Source organism: Rhipicephalus sanguineus, chromosome 8 (genome assembly GCF_013339695.2).
Source record: "Rhipicephalus sanguineus isolate Rsan-2018 chromosome 8, BIME_Rsan_1.4, whole genome shotgun sequence".
In the NCBI taxonomy this organism is placed as follows: Eukaryota; Metazoa; Arthropoda; class Arachnida; order Ixodida; family Ixodidae; genus Rhipicephalus; species Rhipicephalus sanguineus.
The window spans coordinates 10,562,456-10,585,456 of NC_051183.1; the positions used below are offsets into that span (position 1 = coordinate 10,562,456).

Sequence of the window (23,001 nt, forward strand, 5' to 3'; positions counted from 1 at the left end):
AACAGACAAGAAAGACAAGGGGCTAGTTAGACAGCTTCATTTTTAGTGGACCAGAGGCAAGTAGTGGGGGTTGTCCAATTCCTGTGGCACATACCTGCTAGGATTGTTCTGGACAGCTTCATTATTAGTGCATCGGAGGCGAGTTGTGGGGCTTGCCCAATTTATGTGGCGCATACCCGCTAGGAGCTGCATTATGATCCGCAGCGAGTAACCCCGCCCTTAAAGAGCTCAGCTGTTTTTTTTTAAAAAAAGTGCTAGGCCTGCGCGGAACACGTAGCACGGTCACAGCGAAAGCTGGAGTGGCCTTTCTAGAGCCTCTTCTAAACTCTCTTGGGGCAAATACCACAAGTACAGTTGAAAGGTACCCACTAAGCCATAAATCATTATTTTTCTAAGTACTATCCCATTATTTATCATTCCATGGAGAAACGAGGTACTCACTATCCATCTTGTAAGGCATTATGTGTACTTTGCTGATGCTGTGGCTGAGCTCTTTGAAATGGGCGGGAAGCTATGATAAAACACAGAAATACTTAGAAAAGACTTGCAAAACATAGAAATACAGTAAAACCTCAGTGATACCATCATGGCTTGTACGAATTTCGGGGTGATACGAATTTCTCTTTGGTCCCAGCCAAGGCCCATTAGCTTGCAATGTATTGGAGTACGGTTGTTGCGAACCGATTTTCACTCTGCAACGTTTGATACAAACGTACGCTAGCGCACAGGTACAAACAGGCACCCGCACTGTCGTGGCAGTCACGCGCGGGCATGGGCATGCCCGCTGTGCACCTATCAACAGTGCTTCGTTGCCTCCGAAATTGGGCGCGTGAAACTTGAAGGCCTTTATGCGCCTTCGCGTTTAGATTAGAGATGGCATTGACGTCGTTTCTTTTCCTTTTTTTTTTCTTCCAACACGTTGCGTGCCGCAGTGCTCGCGGCAGCAGCGTCTTTTGTATTGTGTTAATTAACACCTGCCTGCCACATCGATGAAAGCCATGTCTTCGCAATCAGACGTTCTATGAAACAAAACCGAAACTTGCGCGGCGGGTCCATCACGAAGTCCCATGAAAGGTGGACAAAGGCCCCGAGAGACGAAGCGGAAGGTCGTGGCGAAGGAGTTGGGCCTCGCAACATACGCGCACGCCTGCCAACTCTGCAATTTGCACGGGAGACTCCCGAATTTTGAGCAAACATCCCAATTGTGCGGGCACGGCCATAAATCTCCTGAAAAGCAGCCCCAACACCACCCAACAGCCACAAAGGACAGCGATTTTAAAATTTTCTAGCCTTCATCTATGCGTGCAAAATGCTTCTAAAGTCACTTTCGCCTCAGTACTCTGATGTTATGCAGAAAAGCGTAGTAAGATTAGGAAGGAGCTACTAGCGGTCAAGCGTCGCAACACATCTGGTTCATTAATTACACACATGCGCACGCACCGCATATTTACGAGTACAAGTATGATAGTTGACGTCTGCAAATTTTACTGGCAATCATTCAGAGCTGTTCATGACGTCGCTGCGGACTCGAGAAACACTAAACCAAACCTTATGCCAACTTTCTTTTGTTGCATACTAATTTTCCATGTTTTCTGGTGACAGGAATTTCGGATGATACGAATATTTTTGGTAACCCCGCGAGATTTGTATCACCGAGGTTTTACTGTACTTAGAAAGACCTGAAACAAAAAAAAAAAAAAGGCAGCCAGGCAATAGCCTGACGAAGGGCAGCATCAGCTTCTCTGTTTTGACAGCTTTCACGGAGTGCAGTTGGCTGCATTTTTTTTCTTGTTGTGAGTGTTAGTGTCAAGGAGACATGTGGCGGAGGACAACTATGCCACCAAAATCTGCTGTTATGATCTCACAGCAGCTTTCACTGTAAAACATGGCACAAGAAACATGGCACGACAACTTAGAGATTATTGACACTTTTATTTAACTCAGAAGAGCTAGGCATTATGCCTGTACTGCCCTAACGTCATGCGACGTTCAAAACAGCTGTGGGCCACTTGTTATCCCCGTGTCCCGTCGCTCCGACGGCGCCATCTTTTTCAAACAGCAATGCAACAGGGGCGAGGGGTGTGGTGCCAAGCAACGAACAACTCAGTGCACATCTACTGTGTTTTAAACGCAAGGCCCGACGTCGGGCACAAGCGACAGGCACTAACCCGACACTTCCGTCGCAGAGAACGAGCGCACACGAAAAACTCGCCATAAAAGTTCAGTGCTGCACAACCACACCCGACAGACACAGGGAGAGAAGAATGGGAAGATCGTAGTTAAGCTTAAAGCACTGCAACCAAGACTAGGTCACGCATGCAGCAGTGCTCGTGGATTGCCCCTACGAGTGATGGTATCGGACACCGCACGATGCCACTGCGAGGTTGAGCGAACGGCCCGGGTCTGGACGACTCTCTATCGGAAATCGTGCCTAAGAGTTTGGGGGAGAAGCTCCTCTGCTAGTCTGGTCCTCTGAGCCTCCCTCCTCCTAAGTGTGGCCTTGGCCAGCGAGGCGCCTTTTCTTTGCTGGAGGGCGTACAAAAATAAAGGCAAATAAATAAGCTGGGGCCCGGTCATCAGAGTGGGGCGTCGGGTGGTGCCAGCAGCTGGTCGGCCCTCTTGTGGTCGCTCAGGGCCTTGAGCGTGAGCGAGTCCAACGGGAGCTCCGACTTGCGCCGCAGCAGGGGCTTCTCCTTCTTGGCGGCCAGGGTTGTCACCTACGTCGCACAAAAAGATAACGTGGCAATTCTCATCAACAACATATGGTGGCTATGCAGTGACACCTATGGGGCACAGCTACGGCATATCTACGGTAGAGTTCACGAATATACAATGGTATTCAACCATACACTGGTATTCGTCTTGGGACCAGCGGGTGAGCAGGGGTGCACCTAGAGGTATTGCAGCACTCTAAATAAATACAATGCGGGCATTACAAACTACCTGCCACACTGTTTTTACAACAGAGCTCTTAAGCTTGGCGTTGCACCGTTAACCGTGGACAGAAAACTATCATCATCATGGACCGGCACGTGCTCTATTTGTAATCTTCTTCAACCTTTGGTTCACTCCCAGAACACGTGCGCAGATTTGCCCGGCGTGGCATGCGATAACCCTGATGGGTGAGAGAACAAGTACAGAGAGGAAGACGGAGAGAAAGATAGAAAAAAAAAACTGAAATTCTTGGCAAGGCGGGATTCAAACCCACGTCTCCCCGATCTGAAGGCAAGCGCCCTAACCACTCGGCTATCCAGACATGCTAGCAGAGCACACCATAGCCTTGTATAGTATAGTACAGCAAGGGGGTGGGAAAGGCAAGTGAGGGTGGTGTAAAGGAGCAGAGGAGAGAGTAAAGCATAGCATAGGAAGAAATACATAGAAAGAAAGAACTAGAAATAAACAGAGGCATAAGAGACATGGAAAGAACAGAGGGGGGGGGGGGGGGGGGGGAATTTTCATCGCTAGCGTCGGCGGCGTGCTTTCTTGAGAGCGAGGAAATCGGTTGCTGTGGCGTGTTTCAACTTGTCAGCATGCTAAGAGTTTATTTCTGTTCGCAAGTGGTTGATTTTTATTTTTAAGAACGTCGTTCAGTTGTTAGTACGAGAGCCACATGGTCCGCATCCTGGGAGAGCGAGGTATAGAGCACGTGAATTGTAGGCAAGCCCGAAGCGAGTGAGTACGGAAGCCTCGTAGGTGGTTCGAATTTTCTGTACCGTATATACTCGCATAATTATCGCACTTTTTTTTTCAAAAAAATTGACGCCAACTTCGGGGTGCGATCATTACGCGGGGTAAATTTTCCGTGAAACAATATTCTGAGCACCGAAAACGCAAAGAAGTCGCTAATCTGAATTCTTACGATAGCTATCATGAACATAACCAAAAATAAAAGTAGAGTAAGGCTTACCTTTGTAATAAAATGCAAGCATTACGCAGGAGCTACATGCATGGAACACTGCCCTTTTATTTTTGAACTCTCTGACCCCCTAACGTTCATTCTGAGTCCGAAGCGTCACTGGCGTCAGTGTCGTCGCCGCACGATTCCCTGTCGGAATCGGCAGTGTCTTCACTGTCCCACAGACGGTCATCTTCTGTCCCGTCGAGCGCGTTGGAAATGCCAGTCTTCTTAAAGCTCTTGACGACCACCTCGTCGGAAATGGTACTCCACGCTTCGAGAATCCATGAGCAGAGGACTTCCACGGAGGGTCTCCTGATTTTGCCACTTGGCGTGAAATCGTGGTCGCCCGCCGCCATCCACTCTGCGTACAGCCTCCGGACGTTGTCCTTGAACGGTTTGTTCAGTGACACGTCCAAAGGCTGTAGCAGCGAAGTTAGACCCCCAGGGATCACTGCGATTTCCGTGCGCCGCTCCTTCAGCTCGGTACGGACACTGTCAACGAGATGGCCCCGAAAGCTGTCCAGCACAAGAAGTAAAGGAAGCAGAAGCGCTCCTGCTCTTCGCCCCCAAACCGTCTTGATCCAATCGACCATGAGGTCTGCCGTCATCCACCCTTTTGCTTGAGCGCGGATGTGGATGCCACGGGGAAAGTTTCCCTTCGGAATTGTTTTCCGCTTCAGAATCACGTACGGCGGCAGCTTCCGCCCGTCTGCCGTCACTGCGAGCATCACGGTGCACCGCTGCTTCTCCGCACCACACGTTTTCACGAGCACACTTCGAGCACCTTTCTCGTTCACAGTAGTGCTTCGAGGCATGTCAAACATCAACGGCGTTTGGTCGGCATTGCCTATCTGTGACAGCAGGAAACCGTTCTTCTGGCGTATCCTCGTGACGAACCTGTGAAAATCGATCACTTTGTCTTCGTACGCGGATGGAAGTCGCTGGCACAACGACGTCCGCCGCCTCAGCGACAGTCCATTCCGCCGCATGAAGCGTGTCGTCCAGCCGGAACTGGCGCGGAAGTCCTTTGTGGCTATTCCCAGCCTCCGGGAAACTGTGCGCGCCTGCGTCCGTACCATGTCTAACGACACGGCACAACCGTCTTTGCACATGTCCCTCACGTATTCGAGGACTGCCTTTTCGATGTCAGGGAACTTGCCCGTTTTGGATCCGCGGAAAGCCCGGCGCGTGCTGTTCGTAGCCATGAGCTTCTCGCGCTGTTTTTTCCAATATCGGATCCGGATTTCGTCGACGCTGAAATGTCTGCCGGCAGCGCGGTTTCCGTGCTCTAGCACATAATCAAAAGCCTTCAGCTTGAACGCGGCAGTAAAGCTCGCATACCGCCCCATGGTGAAACGGTGCTTCAACAGACGATCACAAAGCACAGCCAAAAAAACGTGGTGTCGAGTGACGCCGTGACAAGCGACTGGGATGGCGGCGACACGGCTTTTTCAGGAATTATGGGAATGCGTCGGCAGCTTGTTGCTGCGGGATGACAACAGGTCGACCAACAGGCGGCGGCCGCTGTAACAGTGCGGGATAGCAAAACAAACATGGCGGCCCACAGAGCGAAGCGACCGCATTTTTTTTTTCTTCTTTTCGTCAGTCACGGTGGTTGTGAGTACGTCACTCGCGTCAAAACAGTCTCTTCTGTCTAAATAAGGAATGCTTTCATTTAAATCAGTAAATTTACGGCATTAGCGTAGTGATGCCTGCTTTCAGATCACAGAAACAAAGATGGGCGCGTTCAGCTGCCACAGACATAAAACACATGGCGGGCATTCAGTGAAAACTGCGGCATTTGCCTTTACTGTAATTGCCCACCGTTGGCGGAAACGTGCCATCTAGGAGATGGCACGTTTCTGCCAACGGTGGGCAAAAATTACGAATATGTTTGGTGCGTGCAGTTCACTTGGCGAGTTTGGAAGAGTTATTAACGCAACATTCGACAGATGATAAACGCGATGATCATCGGCTAGACTTGGCACACGACATATCGATGCGGCAAGTTCGGGGTGCGATCATTACGCGGGGAAAAAGAAAAATCGAATTTAGACGACAAAATTTAGGGGCGCGATCATTACGCGAGTGCGATCATTACGCGAGTAAATACGGTAAATAGTTTCTTCTGTCTCTTTGACTCTGGGAGTCGCAGCTTGTGTAGCCGGGTGGCCAGGGGCCACGGGTGTCGTTGCTGCTGGTATATTGCGGCTCGACGCCGGGGCGTCGTGACACCGTTCGGGACGGTGGGCCTTGCCTTGCCAGAGTGTAACGTGTAAAGACGAAACAAATGCAGGTTTAACGCACTGTGCAATTGCACTTATTCTGCTGCCGTGGCTTGTCATCAAAACGTTGCGCATTGCCCAGAGCAGTGCGACACCGATGTTATCATGTTGCCCAGCCGAACCATTTGCTCTTCACGAACGCGCAGCGCGTTAGAAAAAAAAAGTCACAGTTTCACCGAGAGGGCGAAATAATGAATCCGATAGCAAGAAATAGGAATTTTATACGAATATAGGCTAGCAGTTCACTCCAGGAAACGCAGCTGCTGCAGTAAAAGAGGCGACCTATCTATGTATGGCTCAGGGGCGGATCCAGCTGCCTACTGTGCGTGTGTGTGTGTGTGTGGGGGGGAGTACAAAGGCTGACGACACCGCCTCAGCACTGCATTTTAGGGGGCTCACGCATATTTACAACAGCCCAGAGGGGGATTATGGTGGCGCCTAAGAAGCCTTCATTGGAAATGTGCATAGGGAAGCAGGAAAGGGTGGAGCAACGAGGAGAGAGGTAGAGAGAAGGGACAAGATTCTCCTTAGCCCTTGTGGGCAGTGGTAGACGACAAAGGGCGCAAACTCAACAAGGAGCCCGACAAAGGTGGACGACAGGCACTGGGGGAGGGGGAGGGTGTGATCCCCACCCCCCTCAACCCTCCAGCTCCTATCTCCATGTGCCCATCGCGTGAAGGAGACAGTCAGCTCGTTTCATCTTTGCTTGAGCCCCGTGTGTCAGCAGCGCTTACATACAGTATATGACGCGGGGGGTGATGTAATCCTGATTTGGACTTGATATGGAAGACCATGGCGAAAGTGTAAAATTCGCCTGGAATGTCTATATAACCTCTATCAGAAAAAAAAAAATTTAATAAAAAAGAAAAGCAGAATAGCAGCGGGATAAGATCGCATGAAAGCATGGCAACAGCATGAATTACGGCACATCAAATTATGGTGGCTACGTTTCTGTTTTCCGACATCGCACGCCAAATCGAGCAAGTGGGACCCGCGCCGGTGTCTCGAATTTCAGTCGCCGCTATACAGTGGCCCCGAAGAGTCTCGAATTCGGCTTTGTAGCAAAACATCCACATAAGCAGTGGTGTGGCTGGTAATAGTGAGCTGCAGCCCCAAAAATATCGGTCGACTGCCTAAAACTTGTTTCAGCAGTGCCCTCTGCGGCAAAAAGCAAAAAAAAAAAAAAAAAAATGAAAGCTTTCCCTTGCTGTAAATTCACTTGTTAGTTACGCTCGCCCTCGCCTGGAAATTTATTCTTTCTTCACAGAATCTTAAGTAGCGTCATTGAAGCTCGGGATCAGAGCGAGTGAGCTCTCCGATAACCGCCAACAAGCGTAGTCTTTTTTTCTTGCTGATCGGGATGGCTTGCAAAGTACCGTCCTTGTCAACGAAATCTGGTTCCTGAACGATCACAATTGCTTGCAAGATAACTCAAGCTCGTTGGAAATGTGCATAGGGAATCAGGAAAGGGTAGAGCAATGAGAGGTAGAGAGCAGGGACAAGATTCTCTTTACCCCTTTTGGACAGTGGCAGGCAAAGCAACCTGACAAAGGGGGCAAACTCGACAAGCAGCCGGACAAAGGAGGTGGACGACAGGCACTGAAGGGAGGGGGCGGGAGCTGGCTTTGGGGGGGGGGGGGGGGGGGGGGGGGTCGATCACCGCTACCCCCCCCCCCCCCGGATCTGGCACTGCTATGGCTTCAACGGAAGTTTTGCAATTAGAGCACAACACGTATGAAGGTATGAGCCGTCTGCTGATCCCCACTAAAGATACCGCGGCGCACGTGACCACGCCCGCTGGTACAAAGTACGCACTTCCTGTCGGACTCGTGCAGCCACCCCCCCCCCCCCCCCCACCTTCCCAACGCGCCGGCTCCTATCTCCATGTGCCCATCGCGCAAATGAGACTTAAGCCCCGTTCGTCGGCAGCGCTCACGCACTTTCACTCGCACATGGAGCATACGACGCGCACGGTGATGTAATCGCGATTTGGACTTGATAAGGAAGATCATGGCGAAGGCAAAAAATTCGCGTCGGAGTGTCTATATAATTGCTATCGTAAAAAAAAGCAATTTAGCTGCGGGCTAAGATCGCATGAAAGCACGGCAACAGCCTGACTTACGGCACATCCGATTATGGTGGAAACGTTCCTGTTTTCCCACATTGCGTGCCAAATCGAGCATGTGTTACCCGTGCCGGTGTCACGAATTTCGGTCGCCGCTATGCCATGGCTCTGAAAAGTTTTGTAATTCGGCTTTGTAGCAAACATCCACGTGGTGTGGCTGGTAATTGCGAGCTGCAGCCCCCCAAAATATCGGTCGACTGCCTAAAACTTGTTTCAGCATGTGCCCTCATCGGGAAAAAAAGAAAAAAAAAGCTTGGAAGGGTAGCGCTAGTAGACACGGACTAGAGGAAGACACACGGACACACAGACGTCTGTGTGTCCGTGTGTCTTCCTCGAGTCCGTGTCTACTAGCGCTACCCTTCCAAGTATGAATTTCCAACTCGCCCAAGAAACAGCACTCCTAAAAAAAAAGCTTTCACTTGCTGTGAGTTACGCTAGCTCTTGCCTGGAAATTTATTCTATCCTTCACGGAGTCCTAAATAGCATCTTTGAAGCTCGGGATCCGAGCGAGTGAGCTTTCCGATAACAGCCAACAAGCGTCTTTTTTCTCGCCGATCGGGATGGCTTGCCAGATACCAGCCTTGTCAAAGACATCTGCTTCTTGCACAATCGCGATCGCTTGCAAGATAACTCAAGCTCGTTACATCTACTGCTACCGCTTCTACAACTAATCATGCTTGTTACTTGACACGCGGCGATAACAAAAACACCATATCGGGCGCTAACGCACAGCACGCGCGAGAAAGATTACAGAACTGCACCGCGTACTCACAGAACACCCTGACAACATTGCGCGATACGATGTGTCGTGGTTCGCGGTTCCCGCATGCCACGCATTAGCCGGATTCTCTCCCACTTCACCGCTCCGAAGGCGATGACAGCATCGCGGTGCGCCACTTCCCCGCAGCGGCCGTTTGATTTGAAAAATGCGTTCACAAAATATCGAGCAAGTGCTACCGCGACTTCCGTCGCCTTTCAATAAAGTTACTGTGGATTTCCCCTTTTGGGAGCGCAATTTCCCTGAGTTCTCCCTGAGAATTTCCAGACTACCCAAAATCCCCGAGAATTCCCAGTTTTCCCGGTCGGTAGACACCCTCATAATGTGCGAGTGATAAGGTGTTCTCACCGCATGGCGCTGGCTTGTCCAGTAAGCCGGCTTTTCCACGGGACAATGGCCAAGCTAAGGTTGCGCCAGTGTTATCTACGTCTCCTTAGATATGTTTTACAAGATGGCGTCAGTGTTATCTACGTGTCTCCGAAGATATGTTATCTTAAGCCTGTTACCTGAATGCCCCCTTAGATATTGTACTGTCCTGTGCTACATCTCTCTCATGCAAATACAGTAAATTGAAGGGACCAGGAAGATAGATTCCAGCACAGGAGTTCCGTCTGTTGAGAGATGAACAGGGGGTGCAGAATGAAAGCAATCATGTTGGAGGCAGCTGTTGCGTTCAAGGGATTTCAGCCTACTGAGAGTCTACTGTAACTCCCACAAAAGTGAGCTGATCAGATCTGACGCCACCCACCTCCCTGGCCTGGCTTTCCAGCCTGTCGTAGAGCATGTCGTCGTCTTCCGGTGGGCTTTCGAGGGCTTGCGTCGGGGTGCCTAGTGGGGGCTTCACCACGTGGAACTGCAGCAAGAGCACCACAGACGAGCGCTTCAGTCATCGCTTACAACACTGCTCCTCCGTGTCTGCATACCTGAGGATTTTTCTCGGCTAGGCTCTCTATCCGGTTCCAGGCGTCCTCTCGCTCCCGCAGGCGCATTTTCTCGCTGAAAGCACAACGGAAATGCAAGGTTGGCACAGTCCAGCAAGGATCAGAAAACCCCAATTTAAAGGACAATAAATTAGTTTAGACAGATAAATTATCCTGTGAAAACTGTAGTGCTGTTAATTTCACCACCACAGGTTAATCAATAGATAAGAAAATCAATGTCAAACGTTTCACTTTTAAACTTCCCGCCGAAATATCCAATGACGATGTGACGAATTTAAATTTATTCCCCCCGTACTTGGCCACGTAGGTTCACCTAAATTTCTTGGTCCGTGGTCTCCTGAGTTTCTGGCTCCCTCAGAAGACAATGTGCTTCATTTTTGCCGAGTAGGAACTGCGTAGGCCCTGGTCTAGACGCTGTCAAAATCTATGATGTCACGGTGACTGGTGTGAGATCTTCAAAGTGACTTCACCACCCGCATTTTCGTTTGGCGTTTATCGCTTACTAAGTGTCTTCTTGCAGCAAGCGTGGCGATTTTGGTATTGTCATTTACTTTTAAGAGTAATTTACTAATACGAGAAAACTAGTCTCTCTTGAAGGCAAGCAGTGCCATCGACAAAACACAAACTAATAGGAGAGACAGTGCATCAACTCTTGGCGTATATTCCTGATCTAGTCGTATGCACTGTTCATCGTGACATAGGTGCAACAAAACTTCACTTTCATTTATTTGTTATTAATGAACAGTTACATAACACAGACGCAATCTTGGCAAAACTGTGTGGTAGGTAAACAGTACCCAAACAGATGGCGCATGCACTAGTTGACACAAATCCCAGCACACCGATTACAAGATATTCAAATCATTGTGGATACCGCCCATAGCGTCAATTTAATCTTTGCTATCATCACTCATCATCGCGGCGTGCATGTTTCGTGGCTCGAGACATGCTAGAAAAGAAACACTTTGTACTTCAGCCAGGCCAGGCACTGCTTCTACTTGGAGTTGCAAATAAACGTAGGGATGTCGGCACAGCTAAATATTCCGAGTTCTGCACTAATCAGGTTTAGCAAACAGCAAAGGCAGCAGCTACTTTCGCAGTTTCAGTACGACAAGCATTACTTTTCTAATCTGTGACACCTCAACTTACATTTAAAGCATAAAAGTTAGCACTGAGGCTACCTCAAGCTATGCTTCAACTGCACTTCTCCTACCAAAAGTCTAACTCACTTGTGACGCTCCTGGCGGTAGTTCTGGACGCAGTCGTCGAACAGCTTCTGGTTCATCTCCATGAGTAGTTTGAGAGCGTTGTAGACTAGACCGTAGATGGTCTTGTTCCAATGGGCCTTGGAGTTCTTGTACAGTGCCGGAAACACAATGGGCAGCAGAGTGGCCGCATTGTCACTGACCAGACTCATGATGTACTCATTGTTCCAGTAGTAGAGGGCCCGCTCGGCCACCTGGAAGTGGGGGGAGGACACGCAGCGCGCCAGCTGCCGGAAGAGGGGCACCATCACCTTGGCGAACTCGGCCGGCTCGATGACGTCCAGGATTTCCTCGAGCTCGTTGAGGAACATCACCTCCTTGGGCGAGTGCACCTTCGGCCAGAACTTGAGCAGGGCCAGGATCACCGGCTCTGTCAGGCTCGGCTCCTTCTCGAGGAACTGGACCACGCAGTAGGCCAGCTGCGGGTGGTACACGCTCAGTGACTTCACCTTGTGCAGGGGCATGAGCACGCGCAGGAGGAACAGCTTGTGCTCCTCCTTGAGGGGCAGCGCAAAGCCGTTGATGATGGAGCCGAGGATCTCCAGCAGCTCGGCGACTCCGTTGTGGTGCTCCGTCTCGTAGATGAAGCGGTAGAACATGTGATTCACCTGCTTGCGCACGTACGCCCGCAGCCCTAGGAACTTGCCGTATATCCGATGCAGCGTCGTCTTAAGGAAATCCCGCTCGCGGGGGTCCTCGGAGTCGAACAGCTCTAGGAGCTGCAGCACGAACCGCTGGTCCAGGTGCCGTTTCGCCAGCGCGGGCTGGAAGTCGGGGCTTTCGAGGAATCGCAGGAACAACTCGTAGACGAGCTGGAGGTGAGGCCAGGCCGCCTCCAGCGTCGGCTCGTCCTCCTCGGGGTCGAACTCGGCCCCGTTGGGGTTCGAAGAGGGCGGCAACGTTCGGAACACGTTGACGCCGAACATGTGGATCATCTCGGGGTAGATGGGCTCCGTCAGCACACCTCGCTGCGAGGTTATGTACTCGACCATCTCGTGCAAGGCGGCTCGTTTCACCTCCTTCCACTTAAGGTCTGACAGAGGGTCGGTCACAAAGTCAAAGAGCACGCAGCACTGCCGGATTTTCTGCACAAAAAGGAGACTAAAGTGTGAAATAGCACCACTCACAGGTCATCCTACATCATCTAACAGCAGGCAAAATGAGACTTTGTAGCCTTACCACTGAGGAGACAAGACTTCATAAACTAGTGTTTTACTGCACTGATTTTCGTGAACAATAGGCGCGCAATGTGTGGCACAGACACAAAGAAGCAATGTGCCCTAAAAGCCAACTGCCAGCCTGACCTGGTATCAAAAGTTGCACATGTTACTCTGAATAGGTGAACAGTTCTATGCAATTAACGGTCATTTATGATAATTCAGACACTAAAGTAGGAGTGCTTTCCTTCCGTCCTGCATACCATTAGTGCTGCCGAGTACTCAGGGCAACAGAAATAGACCGACTAGTCAACTCAGGGAACGTATGGTTTCAAGGATTAAAAATTAATGGCAGCAGCTTTTCACACTTTTGATGCCAGTTGCTTATCAGAATTTCCACAAAATATTAACGGCAAAAATTTTGTTGTCCCTGTTTGTTCATTCGTTGAATTATCTCCCAGTAAAAGAACATTATGGAATGTTACAGTGCCGAATCCATCTTGTAGCTACATTCCTGTCCCATAATCGGATGGCGCACATGTAAGTAAACCACTGCTGTAACAGATAGATTGCTGCCGAGCACTAAGGCACATAGCAACCTAGATATACTTTTCAGCAAACAAACAATGCAATGAGGGACAAGTGCACTGAAGAATGCATCTCTGTGGAGCCACGTGCAACCATTACCATTGTAGTGGTACCACTTAGCACATGACCTAACGTGCTATGTGACGTCAACAGGCAGAAAAAGAGTGCACCACACTCACCGCCGTGGCTGCGATTGGCGCTGACTAACACACCTAGGTTTAAATGCACACATATATACGCTATAAAGTGGACGGGGGGATGACCGCCGTCCTAGCTCAGTGGTAGAGCATCGGACGCGTTATTCGAAGGTCGCAGGTTCGGTCCCTGCCGGCGGCAAGTTACCTTTTCGTCCAATTTCCTTTCTTCACATTTATATCCTAATCAGTACAAATAGCATCCCCTATACATTCCGTGGCACTATTGTCTGTTAGTTCTCATTAATATCACATCAAGAAGTGATACGTTAATTCTTCATCGCATTTACACCGTATTCTTTAATTGTTGTATCAGTAACCGCCAGTAACTGTGGTCGCAAATAAACACGGCAGCGCCCCTGCAGACGCTACCGCCCGCTTCGATCCGAACTTTTGCTTGTTACTTGCCCACAGCGCCGACAGCCACAAATAAATAGTGAAATGAGTCATCACTCTGTGCCATCATACGATGAGGACAAAGAATCAGGTATGCTTTGGCGTTTTGGCGAGATCAGCCGTTTGTTTAGACACGCCTGCTAAGCCTAACGTGCCGTCAATTTGCCAACGGTTCATAAGGTCATGAACATGCTGCTGTTGAAGCATCAGGGCATAAACCAAAGACTGAAACAAATACAAGCGTCAGTTTGGAACTTACGGGCCACACAGCGCATGACGACGCGATAAACTCGAGGTGGAGGGAACCATCTTCGATGGGTAAAGCTATGTTCATTTTTTTTTTGGCGCTGCTGTCTGCTCGCTCTACACGTCCAGCACGCGTGCGCAGACGCCAGGGGTACACTGAGCAGACGATGTGGCGCGAATGAATACATTGTGAAGGATGTTTGCCCTTCCTATTGGCTATGGGACTTGTAGCCCACAGTGTTAATGGGAACTTCTGAGATGGAGCATAGTCATCCAGGAAAGATAACGCTGCAATTTGACCAGACGCAAGTAGACTTGCCAGCACTCTATAGGACTGCTTCACTTCTTGGCGGTGGGAACTTGTCAACATTACAATCATCCGTGTGTCATGTTTTTGTTTACTTTTGAACTTTGAGTTAGCTGCTGTTAAGCGTATGCTTCTTGAATTGATGGTTGAGTTCCGATTCGCACTCTGTCCAAAATTTCTGTACCTAATGATAACGTCGTGCTTCGAGTATTGTGTAGTAACCACCGATCAACCTTAGTTTATTTGTCATCATATTATCTTGTCTAACACTGTCAGTTGATATATATCTTTTGTTTTATACCCTGGACTCCGGTCCCTTTACTGTGTCTGCTTGTGTACTGAACGCCCAGCAACCAACGAGCCTGTCATTCCCCATCGATGATGTAACACAGATGACACCCGGGTGATGGCCTGTGGCACAACTGGTGCACCTTTTTTGCGTGTTACAGCCTATCCCTTCCTTGTCCTTTTGGGAATTTAAATTGCTTTATTTTGCCATCCTGTATAGTCACAGGTAGGCTAGATGGGGGATTGTAGCATAAACACTGTCCTCGAACAACTAACCGTGTCTACAGCCCTTTCCTTTGGCACGGAGGCAACATCGCATATGCGTACATATATATACACTTATAAATACAAATAAATACATATAGCAGCATACATATGCTTAAACGTGTTTCGCTAAGTAAAATGTAAACAAACAAGGGATCTCACCTGAATAAGCAGGTCCTCACGCTCGCCCAGCGGCGCGTCCTTAAGCGCCGGCAGCTTCTGCAACTCGCGGTTGTGGCTCACGTTGAACCGGGACGAGCTCTGCCGCTTTTCCTTGCGCATCGCGCTGCCGGGGGCCGTAGGCACCACGGCACCGGCCAGCTTGCACTTGGCCACCAGGTTGGCGGGCGGAGGAGCCGACTTGGGTCCCCCAGCCCGCGCCGCCGCAGTAGTCGTCGCCGCACCTCCAGCGCCGTTACTGTTGGCGTGCACGGCAGTACCACTGCTATTGTTGCAGGCCGGGCTCACCTGCGAAACATCGATACGTCAGCGATGCAACGAAGCCCTGTCGCTGCAGACAGATGGGTGCGCGTAAAAGGATCGGACACCTTAGTAGGTTAACGCTTTTGAAGACCGGGACAAGCACAAATTGAGGTGCAGTCTATATGCCTTTACCATGTCCCCGTCTGCAAGAGCGCAGCCCCAACTCGCCCAAGAAGCAACAATCTTCAAAGGAAACCTAGCGGCGCGCACTTTGACAGACGCTACGTGCCACGTCTCATCGACGTTGACGTCCAGGCCAGGTCGTTGTTCACGGCCACCGTCAGCCAAGCACGTTCACAGACGGAGTATGCGACGAACTCGGCGTGCGCTAACTGCTGTGAGAGGCCAAATGCCTGCCGGCTGAGCTCGGTTTGTCAAACCGCACATGGTCCACGGCGACAGCGGCGAGAAAGCATAGCGCGAGCCTGCGGAGCCGCTGCAATTCCAGCTGTCGGCGCGCACAACTCACGGGAAAGTCGAGCTGCGCACCGTGCGGGTTACGCACGCGTGTGCGTGCCTCCTCAGTCCGCCGAGCCCCGAGCTCGACGGCGCAGCTCTGAAAGGGGAACCCCCCGTCATTTTTTTTCGCCGCCGCTAAAAGACGCCATGTTGCGCAGGCGAGCGGCTGCCGACAGGAACGCGGAGGCCGCGCGCGGACCTTCGAGGCTCACCTCTTCGGAGCCGTCGGCCGCGTCTTTGCCGCTGCCATTCTTGGCCGTCACACCGGAGCTGTTGTTTTTCACAGGCACCTGCGAGGCCGGGATGGGCGAGCCGCGATTAAGCCTAACACACAGACACACACACACAGCGGAAAATGCACGTCAAATGGCTCGGCGACGCTGCCTCGCGTGACACGGCACACACGGTTTGCCGGAGCGTCGCTTCAACCCACCTTGTCTTTGTCAGTCCGATTAGGCATTATTTTATTAACGGTTCACACGCCATCGGGCGAAGGGCAAACTTTTTCGAGAAGAAACAGCGCACGTACTCGACACCCGCCAGCGAGTGTGCGACTACCAACAACTGACGCGATAGGTCCGCACGGCGCACGTGACCTTTCAATGGCGGAGAGATACATCGCGCTGCTCGCGTAACAGCCGTATAACACAGCTGTGACGTCACTAGCGGCGCTGGCTCTGCGAGCAGCCGCTGCTCTGTGGCAGCGCGCGCGCTCTTCTCCTCGCCGGCCGCGGCAAAGTTTTGCGCGATTCCGACTGCGCGCTCTCCAAAAACCACTCAAACAAAAAAGAAAAAAAAAATATCGCAAGCTTCGCAGTCGCCCTTGCAAGGCAACCGTAGCAATGCTCGGGTTTGTGCAAGCCCTTGCCGGGGCTTTCCTTCGCTCTTTGTTCATTATTTTCCTTTTTGACTTGCGACGCACACAAGACCCGGGCCGGGAACAGGTGCACAGCATGGGGTCACGACAAAGACAATGCGGACAGGATCCATCATTTTTATTTACACACGTCTATGCAACCGCGAGTAGACGCAGGTGCCAGGATGAAAACCGCAGTGTCTTTGCTCAGTAGCAGCGGGGCACATGTACGAACGATGCTTGGTTGGGTCATCCCCAGCATTTCATGGTAGCGTGGCGAGTGGTTGTGAGGGCCACCTCACGCTCTCCTAGCGGGTCATTTGAAAACACCCCCTGGGGCTGGAGGGTAGCGGACGATTGAAGTACCACCACCCCCATTTACAGTCCTTTCCTAATGTCAGGGGTATCATAGCGGTGTGTTGCGACCACCGGTGCCATTTCGTCGACTGTCCGCTGACAACGGCTGGGGACTAGACTTGAGTGGCCGACCTCTGCTGTCCGAGGCGGCTGCAATGGAACAGTGCAGAAGGTCAGCTAACGCCTTAAACAGTTAGTCCCGCAAAAGCAGCAATGACGCTCAGGCACAAAAGAAAGTGCCCGCCAAAATTCTATGAATGCGCAGTTCTGTACTGGCACAGAAATGAAGAAACACGTCTAATGATTGCGGCATGGCCCTTTGTGACACAGCGTTCTCATTTGGAGAAGTGACTTACTTTTGCCATTTCTGTGCACGACTGGCAAGAAAGAGACTACAAACACTGAGCTATCCGTAAACTGAGCATTCTTGTTGCACAAGGTTCATATATATCACTTCTGGTTGAAATATTTAGTTGTATTTAAGAAGTCGTCGGGCGTTTCAGCAGGAATTTCAAAATATATTTTTTTTAACCTTTTTGTGAATGCTCGCTGCCAACAGCTAAATATCTCATATAATTTGAGTGGGTCGTTGAATCTGGTTTATGAAAAAATATAGCACGATTGACCATACAATAACGTTTCAGATCGTAATTGTAATTAATTGCTGTAATATACACTACTTTAAATTTGGTCTCCAGATCCTTGGCATAAAATTATGCAAATTTCACGCATTTATAGACAGTCGATCATAATGCGTGTCGCAAAGGGTTAATTGCCACTAATCATACACGTGAAATCAAATGTTCAAGCATACCTTAATATTTCAAATGCTTCATTGTAAACTGTATTCACGATCGTCAAGCTCACAGTTGGGTCATACACTGCTGTTTTTAATGCTAAGAAAATGTTTGCATGAGAACACATTTTCTGCACAGTTCTTCAATATGACTTGTCAGTTGATGCTTTTCTAGTGAAGGAATCACTGTGTTAATAACAACAGTGCCAAAAAATCATTAGATTGTGGTTGATGTTCTCACTAGCAAGAGTGACATATTACCACACAGATGAGGAAAAAATTAGCAACACCACAACACCGACCTTCACCGGAGACCAAGACATCCCAGCTTTTGTGTCAACATTACCTTTACCGTCTAAGCTTGTGCGTCCACAGTAATGCATTTATGGAGTATATGTGATGCCAATTCCTTTCTCAGAAATAAGCTTGTCTGCATGGCCCTACAACGTTATCTAGCAGGAACGACAGACAAAAAAGTTTGCGCCTTTCTTCAGGGTAGCACCGACGACCCTCAATAACTTAATGACCCTCTTTATTGCCTCGTTCTTAACATCACTGGTAGTAATGACGTCGTGATAAAAGAAGTCCATTAGAGCTTCAACTGTGTAAACAGTCTCGACGTGACAAAACAAATGAAAAAGCTGCGTTAAGAAGTGCTTTGTTTCACACCGAATGTAGGGCCCTCTCTTCCCTCACTGTTGAATCAAAATGACAGCCTTGTAGAACACAATACGTAAACAGAGTACCTCCTGCACTCCTTCAATCACACTAAGCTTGTGAAAAGGGGCATTATCATGTCGTGTTTAAGAAATTCTTTCCTATAATCATGTTTCCATTTGACAGGGAGCAGTTTTCTTGCTCCAACTTCTCGCCAGGCTTTGGATGGATACTTGCCTCGTCTGCTCACGTCACTTAAGAGACAATTTGACCATGCTAGTTGGTTATTATAAGTCACCTCGATAACCTCGGCAAAAGTTCAGATTGCCGTATCAGGAACAGACAATCGTTGACAAGCCCATTTGACAGAACATTAGTTATTGGAAAACGGCACGTACAAATACGCATGTGGCCAGCACGCACATTCAAGGGCCGCATTTCATTGCGGTCACACCTACAACACCAATGACACTTGTGAGACAATACAAGCTTCGCTTGAACAGTTAATTTTTTTTTTTAAAGTAGCGCCCTGATAAAATAACACAACTCGGCTGCAACGCACAACATGCAACGAAGTGCAGTACAGTCGTGTTTCATCGTAAACGGCACAAACGCAGGTTAGGCCTCCCACTCACAGGAGCTAACAGAGGCCTGGCTGGAGCGGCCCGGTCGTGGCACGAGTGGCACGAACGGCGGCGGGGGCGGCGCCATATCAAAGAAGTGTGGGCTGCCACCCGTCGCGCGCATGTGCTTGAGCAGCTCGGGGGGTGGCGGCGGGGGGAATGGCGGGAACGGTGGCGGTGGCAGCATGTCCAGGGGAGGCAGGGGCGGGGCACCGTCCAGCAGCGGCACATCGTCCTTGGTTAGGAGCGGAGGCCGCGGTGGGAACAGATCGCCCGGTGGTAACGGCGGTGGCTGCTGCATTTCCCGCTCCAGCAAGGTTAACCTGAAACGTACAGTAAAGTACAGTACAGTGCAGCACAAAGTAAATAAGAACATTGGAATGAGCTAGAATGCAAGAAAACAAAAACGGATGTTATAAACAACATTGAACAAAAGTTATGATACATTGAACATCCGCGAGCGAGTCTATGTCAAGCTGGGATTTCAGTCACAAACGTTCAACATACCATAACTTTTGTTCAAATGGGTTTAGAATGTCCATTCTTGTTTTCTTGCATTCAGTTCTCATCCCAGATCATTCTGATGTGCCTATTTACTTTGTAACCCTCTCAGTCTAGGCACACTATAGCTCCCAAAGTGGCACATGGAATGGATGATATTTTAAAAACTGCGTATTGTATTAGAAAAATAATTGCATATTTGAAATCAACACACAAATATACATAAACTCAGCGAGTGTCGTCTGTATCTATAAAGAATATTTAAAAAAGCTTTCAGGTGCAGTGTCGCTGCACCCCCTTAACGGCTGGCCTTCTTCTACTCAAATATGCTTGCAGGAATTGCTCAACGGTTCCCTTCACATTAGCACCAATATGCAAGGCACTTCACAATAAAAGAGTGCTTGGGACCTACAATATTCTTTGTCATACAGGTATTCCCTTTGGAAACAGATCATGCTTTTTTTAATGCTTACCTAAACACTGCCTCTTATTCCCCATAGAATGTGTGGGGATCTCTGATAATTCTTGCCCTCATCTGCACCGGCGGTGATACTAAGCGGCAACGCAGGCCACTGCGCATCTCCCTCGATGCGCAAAAGCTTCATAACCTAACGCACCGAGCTGCCAAGGGGGAGTGATCGGTGAACTTTTGTGGGGTGTGCTGGTGTGCGCGGCGTGCGGTCCGCCAGGGCCAAGGTTAGCGGGACCGGCGCGGAAGGTGTACACAGAAACTGTTTGCGAGTTTGTTTTATGTTTGCCCTTGCCGCCGTAACATTCTGTTGAAGGTCTTCTTGAAACTAATTAATGGTTTTTAGTTAACCCCGCTGAGCGCCCATTCCTTGGAGCAGACAGCGGACCCCTCAAATGCTGCTTTGAAAAGAAAAGAAAGCATGCAAGTTGGCCTAGTCCAATGCAAACTTGCCTCTGGCGCAGGGCTGTCCGATCCCGGTTGGCCTCTTCCAGCTTGCGCTCTGCGGCCCGTGCAGCCAGCTGAAAAAAAAGAGTTAACGGAGAGAGTGCAGCAGATGCTGCTTGGCCACCTCAAAATGTGATGCCACTACACTCTAAAACACCCTTTGCTCTGTGTTTTGGGCTGTTTGTACCCCATGGGGTGTCCTTTCGAGCCACAATATTAATCAACAATGCTAGCTTATGCTGATAATGCGCATGCTGTAATAATAATAATTGTTCAGGTTTTACGTCCCAAAGCCAGGATATGATGAGGGAAGCTGTAATGGAGGGCTCCGGAAACTTCAACCACCTGGGGTTCTTTGACGTGCACCTAAATCAAGGTTCATGGGCCTCTAGCATTTCGCCTCCATCTAAATGGCTGCTGTGGCCGGGATTCAATCCTGCAACCTTCGAGTCAGCAGTTGAAATGTGCATGCTGTTCTCAAGCCGAAAGTACTGGGCATGCAGTGTTAAAACAAGAAAAAGCATGCAAGCAAGACGACAATTATTGCTGTGCAACACAAAGGGTGCATCTGTATTCAAAGGGTGAGATGTGATACAGTCGAGCCCAACTATATAGAACCCGTTTATATCAAATTATCCCGTATATCGAACAATTTCTAAACACGGTAAATTTACATTGAGAATATATAGCAAAAGTTACTGTTACATCGAATGAAAATAGCAACGACAACCGATATATCAAACTCCATGTGCCTCAAAAGTGCCCCAGCAAGTTGGCTTTCCCTCGCAGTGGCGGGGAAAACTGCCGGTGCCACCCTAGAAAAAGTGTTTTAGAGCCGGCTGTGCACGGGCGAACACCCCCCTGCAAAAAATGATCCTGGCCTGCTTACAGCCAATCAGAGGCCGTCGTGCTTTCTCCGAGGCGCGGAACATGGCGCGGAGGCGGTACAAGTGCGCGCCATTTTTTTTTTCTTTCTTTATGCTTGCGTGCCTGCTGCTGCCTCTTTTCCTCCAGTCCTCATTCAGCGTGGTCCGTGCTGATCATGTTGCCTGTTGGCGCTCTGTGAACTTTCTTGGCGCGCTGTCGTCATGGCTTGTGCAAAGAGGCAGAATTTGCCGTTCGCCGCAAAACTCGAAATCATAAATCGAGTCGAGCGCGATGAGAAGTCAGACGTCGCCGCCGCGTACGGATCAACGTTCGACGAGTTCGTCAGTGCGGACGATAATGTCGCCATCATGGGCCAGCTACAAGATGAGGGCTACGTTGCAGACGTCGTGCCGACCACGAGCCAAAGCGACAGCAGTAAGGAAATTGACGATGGCCCGTTGCCTACATCCTCCGAAGTGATTAGTGCACTTGCGTTGGTCCGGCGCTATTGCGTGAATATGGAAGGCTGCTCCGACTCGTTGGACAACGTGGAGGCGTGCATGCTGTCGCAGGCAGCGAAGTCGTTGAAACAGAAGGAAATCCAGGACTATTTTGTTCCAAAGTAGGGCACGCAAGTAAGCCACCATAATAATAAAGTACTTTTCTTATTGGTATGTGCCTTTGTGTCATCAAATCCCATAGCGGGCCTCTATCGAATTATGCCATATATCGAACTAATAAACGTTTTTTGGCGAGTTCGATATACCCGAATTCGACTGTATTGCATGCCCGGATGGGATTGTGGATTTGAATTACACAAATAATTTGAATAGAGGAGGGTTGAACAAGTGAGCATGCACTCAATTTTAGCGCAAGCACTTCTCACGGACACCTTGCACCACACGGGCCAGAACTCACCCAATTCTCGTGTGCCCGCTTCTCCTGGTCTGCCACCTGGTGCAGAAAGCACAGTACACGTTTAGCAAGTCATCAACACATATTAATGCGGTATATGTTGAGCAAGCCACCATTATATTCTAATGCGGCATGCTGGAAGGCATGCCACGTCTACTCAAATGAACAGAAAGAAAAACAATTTACTGGCACAGATACTGCAATGCAAAGAAAAATAAAAACCTCCGGATGCCCTCGACGTAAATCTTACTTCAACAATGCATCACTATCTGCACCCTGAACTTATTTCTTGTAACATTTCTCAGCATAACACATCCTGCTTGGTATTTGTATGCATTCTGAGGTTTCTTCTAACAACATCACTTTTGAGATCATAAATGCAGCCATAAACGCAGTCATGAATATGTGCGCTACATGAAAACATTCGCTCGCTATTGCAGGGGTGGTGCTCTAAAGGAATCAGCTTTGAGAATACGCTCACTATGTTGTGAGATGGTATTAACCACACACATCAGCGATCTTATGCCCGACAACAATGGCTCGAGAATACTACCTCTGATCTCATCTTGCGTTGAAACTATTTTCTCAGTGGACATCTGGCAGATTTGAACAGTCACCATGGAGGTTCCTTTACACGAAAAAATTCAGGAGCCCCTGTCCTATCGGGAAAACGGGAGCAAGCGAAATTAAGCGTGTGTGTGAGTGCCTGACCTACTACTTTCTTTCTTTCTATCGAATTGAGCAATGCTCCGTTGTAAATTGTTGATTCCTCTATGCCGGGAATTTGACCTTCACCCATGTGCTTACCAGTGCAACACTTCAGTTGCTACAGGCAACGA

At 49.5% G+C, this 23,001-nt stretch overlaps 2 protein-coding genes and 1 long non-coding RNA gene across 5 annotated transcripts in view; all 3 read right to left on the bottom strand.

Annotated features, from left to right (window-relative positions):
* Window positions 1-1,914: 1,914 nt before the first annotated feature.
* LOC119401338 (serine/threonine-protein phosphatase 2A 56 kDa regulatory subunit gamma isoform) lies at window positions 1,915-16,269 on the bottom strand. 3 transcript variants are annotated; one of them, XM_037668055.2, is made up of 7 exons: window positions 16,108-16,269; window positions 15,887-15,964; window positions 14,895-15,200; window positions 11,257-12,377; window positions 10,010-10,082; window positions 9,835-9,966; window positions 1,915-2,717 (listed from the first exon to the last, which is right to left on the bottom strand). In XM_037668055.2, the coding sequence occupies exons 1-7, from the start codon at window positions 16,132-16,134 to the stop codon at window positions 2,577-2,579; spliced, it is 1,878 nt and encodes a 625-aa protein (XP_037523983.1). In that variant the 5' UTR covers window positions 16,135-16,269; the 3' UTR covers window positions 1,915-2,576. The 3 variants fall into 3 exon arrangements, with proteins under 3 accessions (XP_037523983.1, XP_037523984.1, XP_037523985.1); XM_037668056.2 differs by having other exon boundaries at window positions 9,835-9,939; window positions 16,108-16,267; XM_037668057.2 differs by lacking the exon at window positions 15,887-15,964 and having other exon boundaries at window positions 16,108-16,260.
* Window positions 3,941-5,479, bottom strand: LOC125759695 (uncharacterized). The gene is made up of 2 exons (XR_007417316.1): window positions 4,871-5,479; window positions 3,941-4,125 (listed from the first exon to the last, which is right to left on the bottom strand). It is a non-coding gene; the product is annotated as an uncharacterized LOC125759695 (long non-coding RNA).
* A 383-nt stretch (window positions 16,270-16,652) lies between the features above and the next one.
* Window positions 16,653-23,001, bottom strand: part of LOC119401341 (transport and Golgi organization protein 1) — a 36,569-nt gene continuing 30,220 nt past the window's right edge. The window contains exons 17-20 of the mRNA XM_037668060.2: window positions 22,166-22,201; window positions 20,387-20,454; window positions 18,976-19,286; window positions 16,653-17,037 (exon numbers count right to left, since the gene is read on the bottom strand). Coding sequence (XP_037523988.1) covers window positions 16,937-17,037; window positions 18,976-19,286; window positions 20,387-20,454; window positions 22,166-22,201 — 516 coding nt within the window. The 3' untranslated portion in view covers window positions 16,653-16,936. The remainder of the gene's footprint in view (window positions 17,038-18,975; window positions 19,287-20,386; window positions 20,455-22,165; window positions 22,202-23,001) is intronic.

Excerpts from the sequence above, each read along its gene's own strand:
- LOC119401338 (XM_037668055.2), bottom strand. The coding sequence starts at position 16,134 with ATGCCTAATCGGACTGACAAAGACAAG. Across the intron at positions 9,967-10,009 it reads TAGCCGAGAAAAATCCTCAG|CGCTCGTCTGTGGTGCTCTT; the intron begins GTATGCAGACAC and ends CGATGACTGAAG. Across the intron at positions 2,718-9,834 it reads TGGAAAGCCAGGCCAGGGAG|GTGACAACCCTGGCCGCCAA; the intron begins GTGGGTGGCGTC and ends TGTGCGACGTAG.